Source organism: Suncus etruscus, chromosome 6 (genome assembly GCF_024139225.1).
Source record: "Suncus etruscus isolate mSunEtr1 chromosome 6, mSunEtr1.pri.cur, whole genome shotgun sequence".
Taxonomy (NCBI): domain Eukaryota; kingdom Metazoa; phylum Chordata; class Mammalia; order Eulipotyphla; family Soricidae; genus Suncus; species Suncus etruscus.
The window spans coordinates 15,809,309-15,827,242 of record NC_064853.1 but is presented as its reverse complement, the minus strand read 5'-3'; the positions used below and the strand labels follow the sequence as shown (position 1 = coordinate 15,827,242).

The window sequence follows — 17,934 nt, the reverse complement described above, 5'->3', positions numbered from 1 at the left end:
TTCAGCAATCTGAAAAGTTAAGCATCTGATACTTAAGAAAATTAAGGGTAAAGGACAAGCTCTTTAAGAGAAAACATTGCCTATCAAGCATTAGGTTTTTCAAATAGAAATTTCTTGTTAGGACCATTCCTTGGTAAATTTATTTTCAAAATTAGTTTTTGTCTTTAACTGATAATGCTAATGAAACCTTATCTTTGGTTGACAGATATGACTGGTGATTAAAAGGTTCCTGTATAAATACTTTTCTACTCCTTGGGATTTGAAGTGAAAATGCCTGGTGTTGTCCCTAGTGAAATCAATGGGCTTACAAGAGGTAGTCCATCAAAGAAAAACCGACTTTCCTTGAAGTTCTTTCAGAAAAAGGAAACGAAGAGAGCCCTGGAGTTCACTGATTCTCAAGAAAATGAAGAAAAGGCTTCGGAATATAGAGGGTCTGAAATGTATGTGTTTTTGTTTTATTTATAGGGGTCACGCTTTGTATTTCAAGGGCTACTCCAAGCTCACTGCTTTTAGTCACTGCTGGTGGTACTCAGAGAGGATGTGGTGCCAGGATTGAATCTAGGCCTCTCACATGAGCTCAGCCTGTTGGATTATCTCTTGAGTATCACCTTCTGACATGATACTCTAAAGAGGTAATCAAAATAAAAGCTATGAACAATAGTGAAATAGTCCTTATCATTGCTTATAGTGTATACACTGTATAGTGTAAGTAACTGTTGAGGAAGGTGGAGCTGGAGAGAGAGCTCGCACAGAGGGTAAGATGCTTGACTTGCATGCTTCTGGCCTGGGTTCAGTTCCCAGCACTTCATATGGTCTCTTGAGACCTGCCAGGTGTGATTCCTTAGCTCAGTTAGCAGAAAGCCCTGGACACAGCCAGGTGTGTCCCAACAACTAAAAAACTGCTGCGCAGAATTTTTTAAGGGAAAGAAATAAATGGATACCCAAAGCATTATCTGTTGACATTGTATTTATAAACTTCTGAAAGTGTTGTGAGCATACAACTGTTGTTATATTAAAAATAAACTTTGAATTGCTTTTCATAGAAAAGAAATAGTGACTGACAAATCAGAACAAACTGGAATGCTTTATTCCAGCAGTTATTTACTTCTTTTTTTTTTGCAGGTCTACATCAACTCCCTATATTGCAAATAGGTAAGTGTTTTACTGTACTTCAGTCTCAAATGGATTCGGTCCCCAGTGTGATTTTAAAATATTTTCCCACTAGTCCTTTTGGAAGATTGCATGTATGCCTTTTGCTTACTGCATTCATGATTATAAAGTTTTAAAGTAAAAGTAAAAGGTTATAACTTAAGTAAAAAATTCACACTTTTGGGGCCAGAGAGATATCATGGAGGTAAGGCGTTTGCCTTTCATGCAGAAGAACGGTGGTTTGAATCCCGGCATCCCATATGGTCTCCCGAGCCTGCCAGGAGCGATTTCTGAGCATAGAGCCAGGAGTAGGGTATGACCCAAAAACCAATATTATATATATATATATCTTACACTTTTTCAAGTGTGATTAAAATTATAAAAGAACACTGTGTGTGTGTGTGCTGGGATTGGATCTAACTAACTTCATTTCACTGATTACATTCCCTCATTGTAGCTTGATGTGAGGTTCTGGTGTTCAGGGCAGGGGCTACTCCTAATTTGGTGTGGTCGGTGGGGTATGAGGTGAGGGTACAAGGTTGCTACTTTCAGGTACTGAAAGTTATGGGCCGGGAAGTGCATGCAAAGCATGGAACTCCAGCCCTTTGAGATACCTCCCTGGCCCTAAAATTAAATTTGAATTGAAGGAATAGGTGTAGAATTGTCTTTGTATTTTTCCCTCTTTTTTTATGATTGGATTTATGATTTCACACTTGAGTGCCATATGCTCAGTCAGAGCCACCATCCTTGGATTTTCCTCTCAATCTTTCATTAACAATCTCCTTTTTTACGGGCCCAGAGAGATAGCACAGCGGCGTTTGCCTTGCAAGCAGCTGATCCAGGACCAAAGGTGGTTGGTTCGAATCCCGGTGTTCCATATGGTCCCCCGTGCCTGCCAGGAGCTATTTCTGAGCAGACAGCCAGGAGTAACCCCTGAGCACTGCCGGGTGTGGCCCAAAAACCAAAAAAAAAAAAAAAAAAAGAAAAGAAAAGAAAAAAAACCAACAAAAACAATTCTCCTTTTAGGGGCGTGAAAGTGAGAGGTTGCACCAGGCTGGGCTCAATCAGTGCTTACTCCTGGTGGTGGTTGGGAGCCTTACAGATGGTACCGAGGATTGACTTGGTGTCAGCTGCGTGTAAGCCAAGTGCCTTGACCCTGTAGTCTCTCTTGCCCTTGAAAGTGTTTTTGTTTTTTTTGTTTTTTTTTTTTTTTTTTTTTTTGGTTTTTGGGTCACACCTGGCAGTGCTCAGGGGTTATTCCTGGCTCCAGGCTCAGAAATTGCTCCTGGCAGGCACAGGGGACCATATGGGGCGCCGGGATTCGAACTGATGACCTCCTGCATGAAAGGCAAACGCCTTACCTCCATGCTATCTCTCCGGCCCCGAAAGTGTTTTTGTTTTTAAATTTTCTATTCTTAACATAAGGATAGCAGATTTTGAGCCTGTATAGATTTCTTATCTTCAAACAGTATTTGAGGGTTGAACAGAGCTCAAATGGGAGTGCATATGCCTGGCATGCTCATAGCCTGAGTCCATCCCTGAATCACCTGGCCCAGCACCAACAGGTGTGACTCATAGTTCCCTTGCAAGTGCCTCCAGGCCCCCTGTATAGCTAGGAGTCGCTCCTGTAAAAAAGAAAGTATTTGGACAGAATATATATATATATATATATATATATATATATATATATATATATATATATATATATTTATACACACACACACATACTTTCCCCATCATGCTTTTGAGAAAAGCCTAGTCCTAGGGAAGTAATATTTCTGCTTTATTGTTCTAAGATACTACTTCACTGCACTTTTCTTCCCTCTATATTAGTGATCAGGTTGTTCCTGCGGCACAATCCTCACCTCTAAACTGTGAGAAGAGAGAAAATTTGTTGCCATTTGTGGGACTGAATAATCTCGGCAATACTTGTTATCTTAATAGTATACTTCAGGTAAATAAGACAATTTTGCTATGTAATAAGACTTGAATAAGCAAATAATCATATAACATAATTTCACATCCCCGAGAGACAGTAATTGTCTATACTATATTTAGTTACTGGTTGGTTGTGAATAATTCTTAAGTGGGGCAACTGTTCTAAACTTCTTTAGGAGGTAAGAGAAAGTAACAACAGTCAATAAAATTGGATAGCAAAACTGAGTGGACCATTTTAAGTGGAAAGATGTCTAGAGCCTATAGTTTTTTCAGACACCCCTCTCCCCAATTCCATACCTGGATGTTTTCTGTTTTACCCTTACAACCATAGTTCTTAAGCACTCACTAGCTCTTGTGGCTCAGTGCTCTGCTTCCAGCAAGGGAAGATTGACAGCAGACTGCTGAATTTTAGGACTTAAAGTGCTCCATAAAATGATGTGTCATTTTATGATTTATGATTTTATGATGATGTGTCAGAGATTATAGGTGTATTGATTTTTGTTCAGTAAACACTCAGATAATCTCACTTTTTGTAGGTGTTATATTTTTGTCCCGGTTTTAAGTCTGGAGTGAAGCACTTATTTAATATTATCTCAAGGAAGAAAGATGCCCTAAAAGATGAAGCCAATCATCTTGAGATGAGAGAGAAGGTAACAGAATAATGTCATATAAAAATTATGATTGCAAATTCACTTTCTTAGAAATAAGTAAAAGATGCACAGAGGGTTTGGGAGATAGTATTTCTCTTAGGCTACTAAGAATTGAATTTCTCAGTGTCTTATTGGCAAGAAGACAATTTTGTTCTGACAGAATAACTAATTATATTTTTATAATGTCTTCAGTTTTCTATTTTTTTACTAATAAGATAATCATCTGAATACCACCAGTTAATATCATTCATTACTACCTGCTATCTACTGTTTTCATGCTGACTTAAAATTCACTTAGAATTTGAGTGAATGTTAAAGATACTTTGTGTGACACTGGTAGAAGTTATCTACATAATAGAAAGCAAGGAAAAATACTCTTAAGTTTTAAGTTTATCTCCATAAAGATAGTGCTATCATGAGATTTAGTTCAGAAAAGCTAAGGGCAAAGATAGGGAGGGAAACTGAGCTTGTTCTGTTTATATATGAAAATAATGGTTTGTGTGTTTCTTTTCTGACAGGGAAACTGCAAAGGAGATTCTTTGGCAAGTTATGAGTTGATTTGCAGTTTACAGTCCTTGATCATTTCAGTTGAACAGCTTCAGGCTAGTTTCCTTTTAAATCCAGATAAGTACACTGATGAGCTTGCTACTCAGCCAAGACGACTGCTTAATACACTCAGGTACACCCTGTGATAAAATGTTAGGATTTTGGCGAGCTGATTTTGAGAGGTTGGTGATAACTGAAAACATCACAAGGAAATGAAAGGATCTATAGGTGTGCTTATCTCAGATGCTCTAGGAGTTGGGCATTGCTCAGGGCACTATATGGAATGCCAGGGATCAAAGCCAGGTCAGCTACAAGCTAGGTGAATGCTGTACTATGGCTTCGGCTTTAATCCCATGATATTTTAAAATAAAAAGTAGTAATTGTTTAATTATGGGATATTGCCTGTGTTTTTACTTATGTCATGACTTCAATTGAGAAATTTCTGAATTTTTATTCCTTTGAGTCCTAAGGGACTTAATTAATAATTGTGGGCCTGGAGAGATAGCACAGCAGCTTTTGCCTTGCCTTGCAAGCAGCCGATCCAGGACCAAAGGTGGTTGGTTCGAATCCCGATGTCCTATATGGTCCCCCGTGCCTGCCAGGAGCTATTTCTGAGCAGACAGCCAGGAGTGACCCCTGAGCACCGCCGGGTGTGGCCCAAAAACCAAAAAAAAAAAGAGAATTGTAAGTGTGGGACCAGAGAGATAGTACATCGGTAGGGTGTTTGCCTGGCACACAGTCCATTGGCTAGTGTTTCAATTCCTGGCATCCCATAGGGTCCCACAAACCTGCCAGGGGCGATTTATGAGCACAAAGTCAGGAGTAACCCCTGAACGTAGCTGGGTGTGACCCAAAAACTAAAAAGAAAGAAAAAAGAAAAGAATTATAAGTGTTTAGGCCAGAGCAATAGCACAATGGGGAGGGCATTTTGCCTTGTATGTGGCTGGCCTGGGTTAGATCCCCAGCAGCTCATAGGGTCTCCCAGGCCTGCCAGGAGTAACATCCTGAGCGTGGCTAGGTATGGCCCCCCTCAAAAAAAAGGTGTGTATTCAAGACACATATACCATACATAAAATGCATATAATATGTGTTTGTATGCTTAGAAGAAAATTATTTAACTCGGATTGATATTTAGTAGTATCTGAAAAAGGGAAAATACTTTTAGCAAAATAATAGTCTTATTTAGTAATTTAGTTTAGGAATATGCCTGGGTGTAATACACGTTGTTCTGATTGTTGTGGGGTGGGGGTGCTTTGGGATTGGCCAGGGTTGATGTTTGGGAACCACGTGCCAAGGATTGAATCTGGGCTCCTGATGTAAATGTAAAGAATGTGCTCGAGCCCTTTAAGTCATATCCCCAGTTCACATTGCTATTTTTCTGTTAGGAAGTATGGTATGGTGGCCAGGAGCAAATCTTGGCTTCATGTTTTAGCTTGCTCTTTAATTGTAAGTAAGTTAGTTACCTTATCTTTAATAATGGGTATTTAGTATCTACCTCGTAGGGTTATAGTGAGAATTATAAAAAAGCATTTTGAGTGAAACTGGCACATGTATTAGCTGTTAACAAAAACATGGTTAGAAGATACTTAAAAAAAAAAAAAGTAGTAGTAAGGAGATCTATAATTCAGGTGTATATAGCCCGGGCTTTGTATATGTGAAGTCCTGGGTTTGATCCCCAGTCCTCAAAATTTATTTTTACTTTCAGTTGGCAAAATTATAGGTAAGAAATATCAAATAAGTTGAATAAATATGAGTAGATTTAAAAAAGTATTTATGATATTATGTGATTGACTTTGCTGTAGAAATCATGTATTATATTTTCTAAACTAGATGAAATGGAAATTTTTAATTATAGGGAACTCAACCCTATGTATGAAGGATATTTACAGCATGATGCACAGGAAGTATTACAGTGTATTTTGGGGAACATTCAAGAGACATGCCAACTCCTAAGAAAAGAAGAAGTAAAAATGGCAGAAATATCTACCAAAGTGGAAGAAAAACCACATCAGAAAGAGGAATTAAGTGATATGAAAAGTCTAGAGATGGACATTGTGAGACATCCTGAAGACTATAAAGAAAAACTTCCAAAAGGAAATGGAAAAAGAAAAAGTGATAGTGAATTTGGTAACATAAAGAAAAAACTTAAAGTATCCAAGGAATACCAATCATTGGAAGAAAACCAGAGACAAACCAGATCTAAAAGAAAAGCTACAGGGGATGTGTTAGAGATTCCTCCTAAAATAACCCCCAAGTACATTTCTGAAAATGAGAGTTCAAGAACTTCACAAAAGAAATCAAGAGTTAAAATAAACTGGTTAAAGTCTGCAACTAAGCAACCAAGCATTCTTTCTAAATTCTGCAGTCTGGGAAAAATAAACCAAGGATCCAAAGGACAGTCTAAGGACAACGAGGATGATCTTGATGAAGAGGACCAGGGCAAATGTGAAAATGATAACACAACTAATGGTTGTGGACTTGAATCTCCAGGGAATAATGTTAAACCCGATAACAATAATGAAGTTAAGCCCACAAACAAAGGTCAGTATAATTCTTAGACATTAAGTGCAAATCACAGCTGCAGAATTGCTATATTCTCCCATTATTTACAAATACAACATAAACAGCTCAAGTTTGGGGCTTGGGGACACTTCTTGCCTGGCTCTGTTTTGGAGTGACCTCTGGTGGTGATCAAGGGACCATCTGTAGTACCTGGATCTTAGAGTGAGCCACTGCAGCTACAGGCAAAGTCTTCTCTTCTAAACTAGTTCTGTAAGTCTGGTCAAAGGGTTTGTGTGGATTTGTTTTGTTTTTGGACCACACCTAGTGATGCTCAGGGGTTACTCCTGTTTTTTTTATTACCTCTCTGGCCCCAAATTATAACTTTGATTAGTTTGTTTTTTGTTTTTTTTTTTTTTTGTGCCAAACACAGCAGTGTTCAAGGATTACTTCTGGCACTGTATTATCTTTCAGCTCCTAAATTATAACTTTGATTGTTTTGTTTATTTTTGTTTTGGGGCTACATCTGGCAGTGCTCAGAGGTTACTTCTGCCAGGCTTGGGGGACCATATGAGATGCCAGGGATCGAAATCGGGTATGCTGAGTGCAATGCAAGTGCCTTCCACACTGTTCTATTTCTTTGGCTCTGGTCAAAGTTTTAAGAGAAAATAAAAAATAATGTGTTTTAGATTTTGGTTTTTTGAAGGCCACAACTACCAGCGCTCAAGAACATACTCAACTCATTGTTGGGGATCACTTCTATCAGTGCTCAGAGGACTATGTACCAGGAATGGAACCCAAACCTGCACGCAGAATCGTTGCTCCAAATTGGGGAAGTACTCTGGCCCTGAGTTGTGGTGTTTAAATAGATGCTGGGATTTGAACCACTGTCCTGCATGCAAGGCAAACGCCCTACCTCCATGCTATCTCCCTGGGTACTTTATGAGGAAAGTTCAAGATACTACGTATATAAAGATATTTTTTCACTTTTTTGTATTTTGGTTTTGTTTGTTTGTTTGTTTGTTTGTTTTTTGTGGTTTTTGGGTCACACCTGGCAGTGCTCAGGGGTTACTCCTAGCTCCATGCTCAGAAATTGCTCCTGGCAGGTACAGGGGACCATATGGGACACTGGGATTCGAACCGATGACCTTCTGCATGAAAGGCAAACGCCTTACCTCCATGCTATCTCTCCGGCCCCCACTTTTTTGTATTTTGTTTGCTTTGGAGCCATACCTTGTGGTGATAACACACAGGTAACACAACTAATGGTTACTCCTGATAGGACTTACTATTGATAGGTTTGGGGGATTATGGGAGTGCTGGAGATGTGGGTTGGATGCATGCAAGGCAGATATTTACCCTGCTGTGCTCTGGCCTGCCTTTAAGTATTTGATACTAACTCAGATTTAGTGAAACGTAATTTTATAGTAGGGAATTAACAGCTATCCTGTACTTAAGTTATATATATATTTTTATTCATTTTTTATTTTTATTATATTTATATGTATATTTATATATTTTTATATATAATTTTTGGTTTTTGGGCCACACCCAGCGTTGCTCAGGGGTTACTCCTGGCTATCTGCTCAGAAATAGCTCCTGGCAGGCACGGGGGACCATATGGGACACCCGGATTCGAACCAACCACCTTTGGTCCTGGATTGGCTGCTTGCAAGGCAAACACCGCTGTGCTATCTCTCCGAATATTTGCACTGACTTTTGTCTAGAGCAACATTTCCAAAATGGCATACTGGAACAATTCAGGATAGTGGAACTCTCAGGTCCAATTGGGGGTGTGGTCATTCTGTTTGCTTAAAAGAGGTAGAATTCCACGGATGTAGAGTTTTTAAACCTGAGAGTTTGGTAAACTACTCTTCAAGTGTACATCTACAGATACTAGGAGAAACTTATGATAATGAGAAATTATATGTAAGGGGGTGAATTTTGGGTAGGTAACACAGTTTTGAATGTTTGAGACAACTAGAATACATATATAAAATTTTAATAGAGAATTTTTATACTTCATAAATAAGCATAGATAAGAAACTGGAATTTTACTGATCTCTAGACTTAATATTTGCCTTTTTTTTTTAAATGCACAGAGCAAATTGGTTTTGAATTAGTAGAAAAATTATTTCAAGGTCAGCTGGTATTAAGGACTCGTTGCTTAGAATGCGAAAGTTTAACAGAAAGAAGAGAAGATTTTCAAGACATCAGTGTACCAGTACAAGAAGATGAGCTTTCTAAAGTAGAGGAGAGTTCTGAAAGTAAGCAAAATTGGAGTCTTACATGGCCTATACAATAATTTGTTTTAAGAAAAATAGTTTTATGAGTAATTTAAAATCATTACTAAAAAAATTAAATCTAAGGAAAATTTCTAGTGGCTGGCAAATTTTCCTGCTTTTATAGCATTGTTAATAGTATGTAGAGATTTGATGGCATCTTAATTCTAATGCATAGAAATGTTTTAACAGTAAAGTGAAATGCTTTAATACATTAACTTGGGGACTGTAATCAGTCATTGATGTTACTTTTAATATACTTAATTTAAAATTTTAGACTGCTATTTTGTCTACTATCTACCTCAAAAGGTCCAGATGACATGGGACATGGTTATGAGCCTGAGAATGAGTATTCTTCATATACTTAAGATGATCTTTTACATAGAAAGTCTTGCTCACTGACTCAATAGATTGTTTGCTGTTCCTCTATTTAAATATTTCCCATTTATTTATTTATTTATTTATTTATTTATTTATTTATTTATTTATTTGCTTTTTCGGCCACACTCAGTGACGCTTGTGTTACTCCTGGCTATGAGCTCAGAAATCGCTCCTGGCTTGGGAGACCACATGAGACACTGGGTATTGAACCCTGGTCCATCCTAGGTTAGCTGTGTGCAAGTCGAATGCCCTTCTGCATGTGCCACTGCTCCGGTTCCTCCCCCCATTTTTCTGATCAAACAAATATATAAAAGATGTGTGCACTGTTGGATTAAAACTTTGTAAGTTTTTGAAGTAAGAAAAACATTGAGAAGTGGAATCATTTTGAAATTTTGTGTAATCTGGGTAGGGAATTTTATTTTTGACATTGTATTTTAAATGATTTTTATTTGTGAATTAAAAAAATTCTCTTAGTTTCTCCAGAGCCAAAAACAGAAATGAAAACTTTGAGGTGGGCAATATCACAGTTTGCTTCAGTGGAGAGGATTGTGGGAGAAGATAAATATTTCTGTGAAAATTGCCATCATTATACTGAAGCTGAACGAAGTCTTTTGTTTGACAAAATGCCTGAAGTTATAACTATACATTTGAAGTGCTTTGCAGCTAGTGGCTTGGAGTGAGTATGAGATAAAACTTGTGTATGTGTGCGTGTGTGTGTGTGTGTGTGTGAGTTCTGCTATGTAAATTGTGTTCAAAATGCTGTACTTGAATAAAATGATTCAGTTCATAAGTCACTTAATTTGAAAATAACCTTAGAAAAGTACTCTTGGGCCCGGAGATAGCACAGCGGCATTTGCCTTGCAAGCAGCCGATCCAGGACCAAAGGTGGTTGGTTCGAATCCTGGTGTCCCATATGATCCCCCGTGCCTGCCAGGAGCTATTTCTGAGCAGACAGCCAGGAGTAACCCCTGAGCACCGCCGGGTGTAACCCAAAAACCAAAAAAAAAAAAAAAAAAAAACTTTTTCCTATAGAAATGCACTTACTTTAAATGCTTTTAGTACACATATATATGCTATGATTTCCCGAGTTTTTATTTTTATTCCTTCAATTTGTAGCAGAACTGAAAATTTCTTTCTTTTGTATGTCAAGATTTTTTTTTTTTTTGGTTTTTGGGTCACACCTGGCAGCGCTCAGGGGTTACTCCTGGCTCTATGCTCAGAAATCGCTCCTGGCAGGCTCAGGGGTCCATATGGGATGCCAGGATTTGAACCACCATCTTTCAGCATGCAAGGCAAACGCGCTACCTCCATGCTATGATACTCTGGCTCCATGTCAAGATTTTTTGAGAGAAGAAAAAGTGAACAATTTGAGAGATTTTTCTGATGTAGTTAAAAGTTTATCGGAAAGCTAGTTTAAAATATTTTAGGGCTAGGGAGACGGTTGAGGGTCGATGCTGAAGGTTTACTTGTGTCTGTTATGTCCCTAATAAACTATGTTTATGTTTATAAATATGTTAAACATATATTATGTTTATGTCCCTAATTATAAACATAAAGATACCAGTGACATCTGGGTTGCCTCTGGCTTTCTGACAGGTACCATAGAGTAGAATTTTCTGCTTCTTTTTTGGGTGGGTGGGTGCGGGTCAGGAGAAACTCCTTGCAGTGCTCAGGCTACCAGTTGGCCCTTGAAGTACAGGAATAGACAGGGATTGAACTCAGGATTACACATTACAAGCATGTTTCCATTCCTTTGAGCAATGCCTGGCTCCGTTAGATTTTTGTGTGTATTCTGAAATCTTAGTAGAGCTAGGCTTTGTTAAAATGACTTACAATGGAAGATTTTGATAGGAAGTGTTTTTCAAATGTCATTTATTTATTTGGGGGGGGGGTCATGCCGGCAGTGTTCAGGGGGTTACTTCTAGCTCTGTGCTCAGAAGTCACTCCTGGCGGGCTCAGGGAACCATATGGGATGCTAGGATTCAGACCAGGGTCCGTCCTGTGTTGGCCGTGTGCAAGGCAAATGTCTTAACTGCTGTGCTATCTCTCCAGCCCCTCAAATAGCATTTATTATGCAAAATTAAGTGAAAGGGGAGTTCAAATGTTCTTTACATAAACATGAATTATTAGTAATTTTGCTCTTCTGTATACATTGTAAAATTGGTATGTTTTGGTTTTATTCATATGAGCGCAACATATTAAGGGTTCATTGAGATTATAGTTTTCATGTTGGGTATAAAAATGTCTTCAAATAGTTGTAGCAAACCAGTTTTTCTTTTTCCTTCCAAAGGTTTGATTGCTATGGTGGTGGACTTTCCAAGATCAACACTCCTTTGCTGACCCCTCTTAAATTGTCACTAGAAGAATGGAGCACAAAGCCTACCAACGACAGTTATGGGTTATTTGCGGTTGTGATGCACAGCGGCATTACAATTAGTAGTGGGCATTACACTGCTTCCGTTAAAGTCACTGACCTGAATAGTTTGGAACTAGATAGGGGCAATTTTGTGGTTGACCAGATATGTGAAATAGGTAGGCCAGAACCGATGAATGAGGAGGAGGCAAGGGGTGTGGTGGAAAATTATGACGACGACGAAGTATCGATTAGACTTAGTGGAAATACACAGCCAACTAAAGTCTTGAGTAAAAAAAATGTAGAAGCTATTGGACTTCTCGGAGGACAAAAGAGCAAAGCAGATTATGAGCTCTATAATAAAGCGTCTAATCCTGATAAATTTGCCAGTACAGCCTTTGGTGAAAATAGAAGTTGTGAGACTAACAATACTAATGGGATGCACGAATCTGATAGAAGCAAGGAATCCATTGACCAAACAGGCATTAACATTAGTGGGTTGGAAAACAAGATTTCTTATGTGGTGCAAAGCTTAAAGGAGTACGAGGGGAAGTGGTTGCTCTTTGATGATTCTGAAGTGAAGGTTACTGAAGAAAAGGAATTTTTAAATTCTCTTTCCCCTTCTACATCTCCTACATCTACCCCTTACTTGTTATTTTATAAGAAATTGTAGAGCATGTTTTCCTTGTGTACATATTAAACAGATCTGGACAAAGAAAGTTGATCACATCAGTCTAGCTTATCTTTTGAAGCTATTGGATGTTTATTGGTCTCTAGGTTTTTATATAGTGAAATTTGAATAACTGAAAACCATGTTAATTTTTAGAAATCATTTCCTTTAGTAGAGACTAGTGATGCATTAGCTTCTGGGAACAAACTTGTATGAGTTCTTCATTGAAATCCAAAAAAATTGGAAGCATTTAAACACTTTCAAGTCTACACCTATATTTTGTTTGCTTTTTAAAATAAAGTGCTTGTATTTGTATCTCCATATTTTGGAGTAATTACATGATGTTTATAGGTCCTGTGGTTTTTCAACTAAGTAGAATGTCATTTTAGCATATTTAGTTTTATAAAAGTCACAAAACCAAATCTTTTAATGGGCTATTTAGAGGAACAGTCTGGACTGTGTATTTTATGCCTTGAATCGCTTTAAAAAGTGTCTCAGAAAAGCCAGACAGTCCTCTTGTATCTTAAGAATTTTACATGTATTTATGAAGATGATTCTGTAGTAAATCTTTTGGGGGGCAGGAGATAATTTGTATTTCTTCATAGTCATACTCTGCACGGTCTGTATATAGTACGTCAAACTTAGAGGTGTGACCTTAATTTTAACTTTTTTTTTAACTGGGAGGTTAATAAAACTTAAAATGCTTAGCAATTATACACAAATGCTTGAGTTATTTTTACTAGAAATGTAACTGGGTTCTCTTGGAGAACAGGATATACATATCACATGTTTACATATATGTATTATACACATATGTCATAGAAGCACAATTACTTTTAATAATTTGACAGTGGAGGTTGTAGAAAATTTCAAATAGAATTGTGCTTAATTTTTCCAAGGCACCATACTTAAAAGAGGTTGACAACAACACTTGGGCTTTTAACCAGACATAAACCTCTAGGATCCCAAACTGGAGAATTTGAGATGTTGCTTTAGGCACACAGAACTGATTGAATTTGATTTTAAATGCCATATGCTAGGCTGGTGGATAATTTGTTAGAAGACAAAAGAACATAAAAGTACTAAGAGTAATACACCACATTCCAGCAGATTATGTCATAAATTACTTTGTAGCTTTATTTTTATTGGGGGGGGCACACCCAGCGGGTGGCACTCAAGAGTTACTCCTGGCTCTGTGCTCAGAAATCGCTCTTGGCAGGCTCAAGGAACCATATGGGATGCCGGGATTGAACCCAGGTCTGTCCTGGGTCAGCAGCATGCAAGGCAAACCCTACCTATCTTTCCAGCCTGATGCCATATTTTTTAAGTTAGCAACCTTAAATACTGATTATGGAAGCTTATGATAGAGTACAGGAATCACTGATAGGCCTTCCAAGGCTAATAGCTGAACAAGATTCAGAAGACAGACCATGCCATTCAGACTAGATAAGAGTGTAGACCTCAAATATTAGTTATTGAAGACTAAGAGAAAGGGTTTTTTTTTTGTTTTTGTTTTTTTGGGCCACACCCATTGACACTCAGGCTATGTGCTCAGAAATTGATCCTGGGACCGGAGAGATAGCATAGAGGTAAGGCATTTTCCTTGCATGCAGAAGGATTGTGGTTCAAATCCCGGCATCCCATATGGTCCTCGACCCTGCAGGAGCAATTTCTGAGCATAGAGCCAGGAGTATCCCCTGAGCGCTGCCAGGTGTGACCCAAACCCCCCCCCCCCAAAAAAAAATCGCTCCTGGCTTGGGGGACCATATGGGACGCTGGGGGATAAAACCGCGGGACATCCTAGGCTAGTGCTTGCAAAGCAGACAGACACCTTACCTCTAGCGCCACTGCTCTGGCCCCTAAGAAAAGGCAGGATTGAGGAGAGAGGAAGGGAGGGAGTCAGAAAAGGAGAGGGGAGGGAGGGTGGGAGGGAGGAAAGAGCAAGAGAAAGGGTTTTAAGAAAGTTGAAGTATATAAGAACTTGGGAAGTTTTTTTTTTTTTGGGGGGGGGGGGGGTTGGAGGGTGGCACACCCAGCAGTGCTCATGGGTTAGTCCTGGCTCTACACTCAAACATCGCTCCTGGCAGGCTCGGGGGACTATATGGGATGCTGGGATTCGAACCACTGCCCTTCATGCAAAGCAAATGCCCTGCCTCCATGCTACCTCTCTGACCCGAACTTGGGAAGTTTTCAGTATCATACCAATGTTTCATTTGGTGAGAAAGCCTCCTCTTCTGACTCGACCATATGGGATGCCCGGGATAGAAACCAGATCAGTCACGTGCAAGGCAAGTGCCCTATCCACTGTTCTGTTGCTCCAGTCCCATCGAGAAAGTCTTACGTTCCCTTGCTCACTGATGTGGAGCCTGTTTTTTCAGATTACGCTAGGTTTTCACTTTTGGTACAAACCTGAAACCTTTATAGGGTTTAGCTTTTTAATTGCTATATACAAATTTGAGATAATAGTGCCCATTACTATAAAGCAGGGGTCTCAAACTCAATTTACCTGGGGGCCGCAGAAGGCAAAGTCCGGGTGAGGCAGGGCCGCATAAGGGATTTTCGCTTACCGAATATTCACAATAAAAAATCGCATTAAACATTTGCATATCCCGAAAGGAACTGCTCGGGGTACGCGAATGTTTAATGCAATTTTTATTGCGATTATTCGGTAAGAGGATAATTGCGAATACTGCAATATTTGATGGCCGGCTGCAGGCCACAAAATGTACGGAGGGCGGCAAATGGCCCGCGGGCCACGAGTTTGAGACCCCTGCTATAAAGGTAAGTGGCATGGAGGGATATAAAACTTACCATAAGTTGTCTTTCAAATCTTCAAGAATTGATCTATGCAAATTTGATTCTTGTGATTTAAATGCTCAGACAGATGATGTATTTCAATGAACTATGATCAATAAGCACTTGTAAAAACATTTTGAAAAATTCTGCAAAATTGTATGTGTATAATTAAAAATTCTTTATTACAACTAAAGCAGCTAAGTACTTTTTTACAGTATTTTATAAATCCACAAGTATCTGAAAATAACTCCCCAATCAACCGGCAGATTAAAATTAAATGCCAGTTGTGTTAATTTTGTAGTGGCATCCGCGCTCAAAAGTTAATTTATAAGCTTACTTTAGATCTAAAAACCAAACACTGACCAGCATAGATAAGGCTAGTGATGACTGGCTTGTTCAATCTGAAATAAGAATTTGTTTTATTGCTGGGAGTGATGAGTCAGTCTGCCTGCACTGATATCACTGTCCCAGTATTTAACCAAAATTATATGTAAACAAACCAGTTTAATTTTTGTTTGGTTTTTTGGTGGCTAAATGGAAACCAGGAACCAGTTTTCAGCCTTCACAAACCAGTTATCAGTTCTTCACCCATTAAACTATGGGGCTCTTCTGTGGGCCCTCTAGCAATGATCGATTTTGCTTTCATTCTACTAGTTCTGAAATGAGTCAAAATCTTTGTCAAAAATGGTTCAAGTCCCACTCAGTAAAGTTAGTGTAAACGTCCACATATTTAATAGTACCTTTAAAATAATTGCATTACTACATTTAAAATGGTTCCAAAATGATTCTATAAATGATAATATAAATTAAAAAAATACAAACTTAAGGTAAATAACATTAGCTATGTTATAAATAAGGTAGATGTATATTGTACCTTTGAGTCATTGTGTCTTAAAAAAAAGCCACAGCATATACCAGCACGTTAGAAACCACAGCCATGACTCTCGCACTTGACAAGCTACGTGTGGGTACTGGTTCGGCCACTGCATTCTTCAGTGAATATATTAGTGCTATACTTCCAAGAGTTAAGTCCCAAGTCTTAGTTCTTCAGATCTTAACTTCACGCTCCAGTTGACTACATGGCTCTTTTTGAAAGAAGAAAGCAAGTTGTATTTATTTTAAAGATCCATTTTGCGCAGGCTCATTCGACTGAAGGAATCTCTGGGGAGAAAATTAAAGAAAGGACACAATTTATGCATGCTTAAATGCGGTATAGTTCTCTACTCTCTTTCTGTTACATCTGGCTCTGCACTCAGGAATCACTCCTGGTGGGCTACAGGGAGACAGGGGATCAAAGTTTGATTGGCCACATGCAAGGCAAATGCCCTACCCACTGTACTGTCACTCTAGATCAGTGCTTCTCAAATAGTGGGGCGCACCCGCCCCTGAGGCTCCGTAAAGGGGGGGCGCATTTGACCTCGGCAAACTGTCATAACAAGTTAAGCCCCGTGTTTATGTCTCGGTATGTCTCTGCAGCTGAGAGTTGCTATGTCCTGCTTCAAACCTCGCTTATAAAAGCTATGCATTGTGGGGCCGGGTAGGTGGCGCTGGAGGTAAGGTGTCTGCCTTGCAAGCGCTAGCCAAGGAAGGACCGCGGTTCGATCCCCCCGGCGTCCCATATGGTCCCCCCAAGCCAGGGGCGATTTCTGAGCACATAGCCAGGAGTAACCCCTGAGTGTCAAATGGGTGTGGCCCAAAAACCAAAAAAAAAAAAAAAAAAAAAAAGAAAAGCTATGCATTGCAAAACGTGCTCATGGTAGCCATTAATCCAGATATCACCTCTGATTAAAAAATCAGCTCCAATTATTTTATATATTTTTGTTTTGCAGGTTAAAGTTTTATTTAATACAGATACTATTTACAGTTGCGTATAGGGGGCGTGAAAAATGTTTTCTTCCTAGGGGGCCATGACTGAAAATAATTGAGAAGCACTGCTCTAGATCCTCTGCTAGTTTTCTGAAAATCTTGCCACTCTGAAGTCACATGCACATCGTACTGACTAACAGACTTTTATAAAGTTACAGGTCTGATAGGAGCCTGAGAGAGGAACAGGTTAAGGCACTTACTTCCCCAGGACAGATAACCTGGGTTCCATATTGGACACCATGCGGATCCCCCAAAGTATGGCCAGGAGAGACAGTCCTGAGTACTGTTGGGTGTGGGTCAGAAATAAAAGTCTCTATAGCAGGGGCCGGCGAGGTGGCGCTAGAGGTAAGGTGTCTGCCTTGCAAGCGCTAGCCAAGGAAGGACCAAGGTTCGATCCCCCGGTGTCCCATATGGTCCCCCCAAGCCAGGGGCAATTTCTGAGCACTTAGCCAGGAGTAACCCCTGAGCATCAAACGGGTGTGGCCCGAAAAACCAAAAAAAAAGTCTCTATAGCAGGGGTCTCAAACTCAATTTACCTGGGGGCCACAGGAGGCAAAGTTTGGGTGAGGCAGGGCTGCATAAGGGATTTCGCTTACCGAATATTCGCAATAAAAATCGTATTAGTGGGGCCGGGCGGTGGCGCTAGAGGTAAGGTGCCTGCCTTGCCTGCGCTAGCCTAGGACAGACCAATCGCGGTTCGATCCCCCGGCGTCCCATATGGTCCCCCAAGCCAGGATCGACTTCTGAGCGCATAGCCAGGAGTAACCCCTGAGCGTCACTGGGTGTGGCCCAAAAAACAAAAAA

General features: G+C 39.5%; 2 protein-coding genes across 2 annotated transcripts in view; one reads left to right on the top strand and one right to left on the bottom strand.

Annotated features, from left to right (window-relative positions):
• Window positions 1–267: 267 nt before the first annotated feature.
• Window positions 268–12,802, top strand: USP1 (ubiquitin specific peptidase 1). Its single transcript, XM_049774396.1, has 8 exons — window positions 268–440; window positions 2,983–3,103; window positions 3,624–3,737; window positions 4,256–4,416; window positions 6,139–6,824; window positions 8,885–9,049; window positions 9,920–10,121; window positions 11,736–12,802. The coding sequence occupies exons 1-8, from the start codon at window positions 271–273 to the stop codon at window positions 12,469–12,471; spliced, it is 2,355 nt and encodes a 784-aa protein (XP_049630353.1). The 5' UTR covers window positions 268–270; the 3' UTR covers window positions 12,472–12,802.
• A 3,171-nt stretch (window positions 12,803–15,973) lies between these two features.
• The window catches only part of DOCK7 (dedicator of cytokinesis 7), a 193,924-nt gene continuing 191,963 nt past the window's right edge, over window positions 15,974–17,934 (bottom strand). Inside the window, exon 49 of the mRNA XM_049774381.1 lies at window positions 15,974–16,425. Within this exon, the coding sequence (XP_049630338.1) occupies window positions 16,383–16,425 (43 nt within the window). The 3' untranslated portion in view covers window positions 15,974–16,382. The remainder of the gene's footprint in view (window positions 16,426–17,934) is intronic.

What these genes read in the sequence shown, in the direction of transcription:
- USP1 (XM_049774396.1), top strand. Translation starts at nt 271, where the DNA reads ATGCCTGGTGTTGTCCCTAGTGAAATCAATGGGCTTACAAGAGGTAGT. An exon ending in ATCTTAATAGTATACTTCAG is followed by an intron (nt 3,104 to 3,623) that starts GTAAATAAGACA and finishes CACTTTTTGTAG; the next exon opens with GTGTTATATTTTTGTCCCGG. An exon ending in ATCTTGAGATGAGAGAGAAG is followed by an intron (nt 3,738 to 4,255) that starts GTAACAGAATAA and finishes CTTTTCTGACAG; the next exon opens with GGAAACTGCAAAGGAGATTC.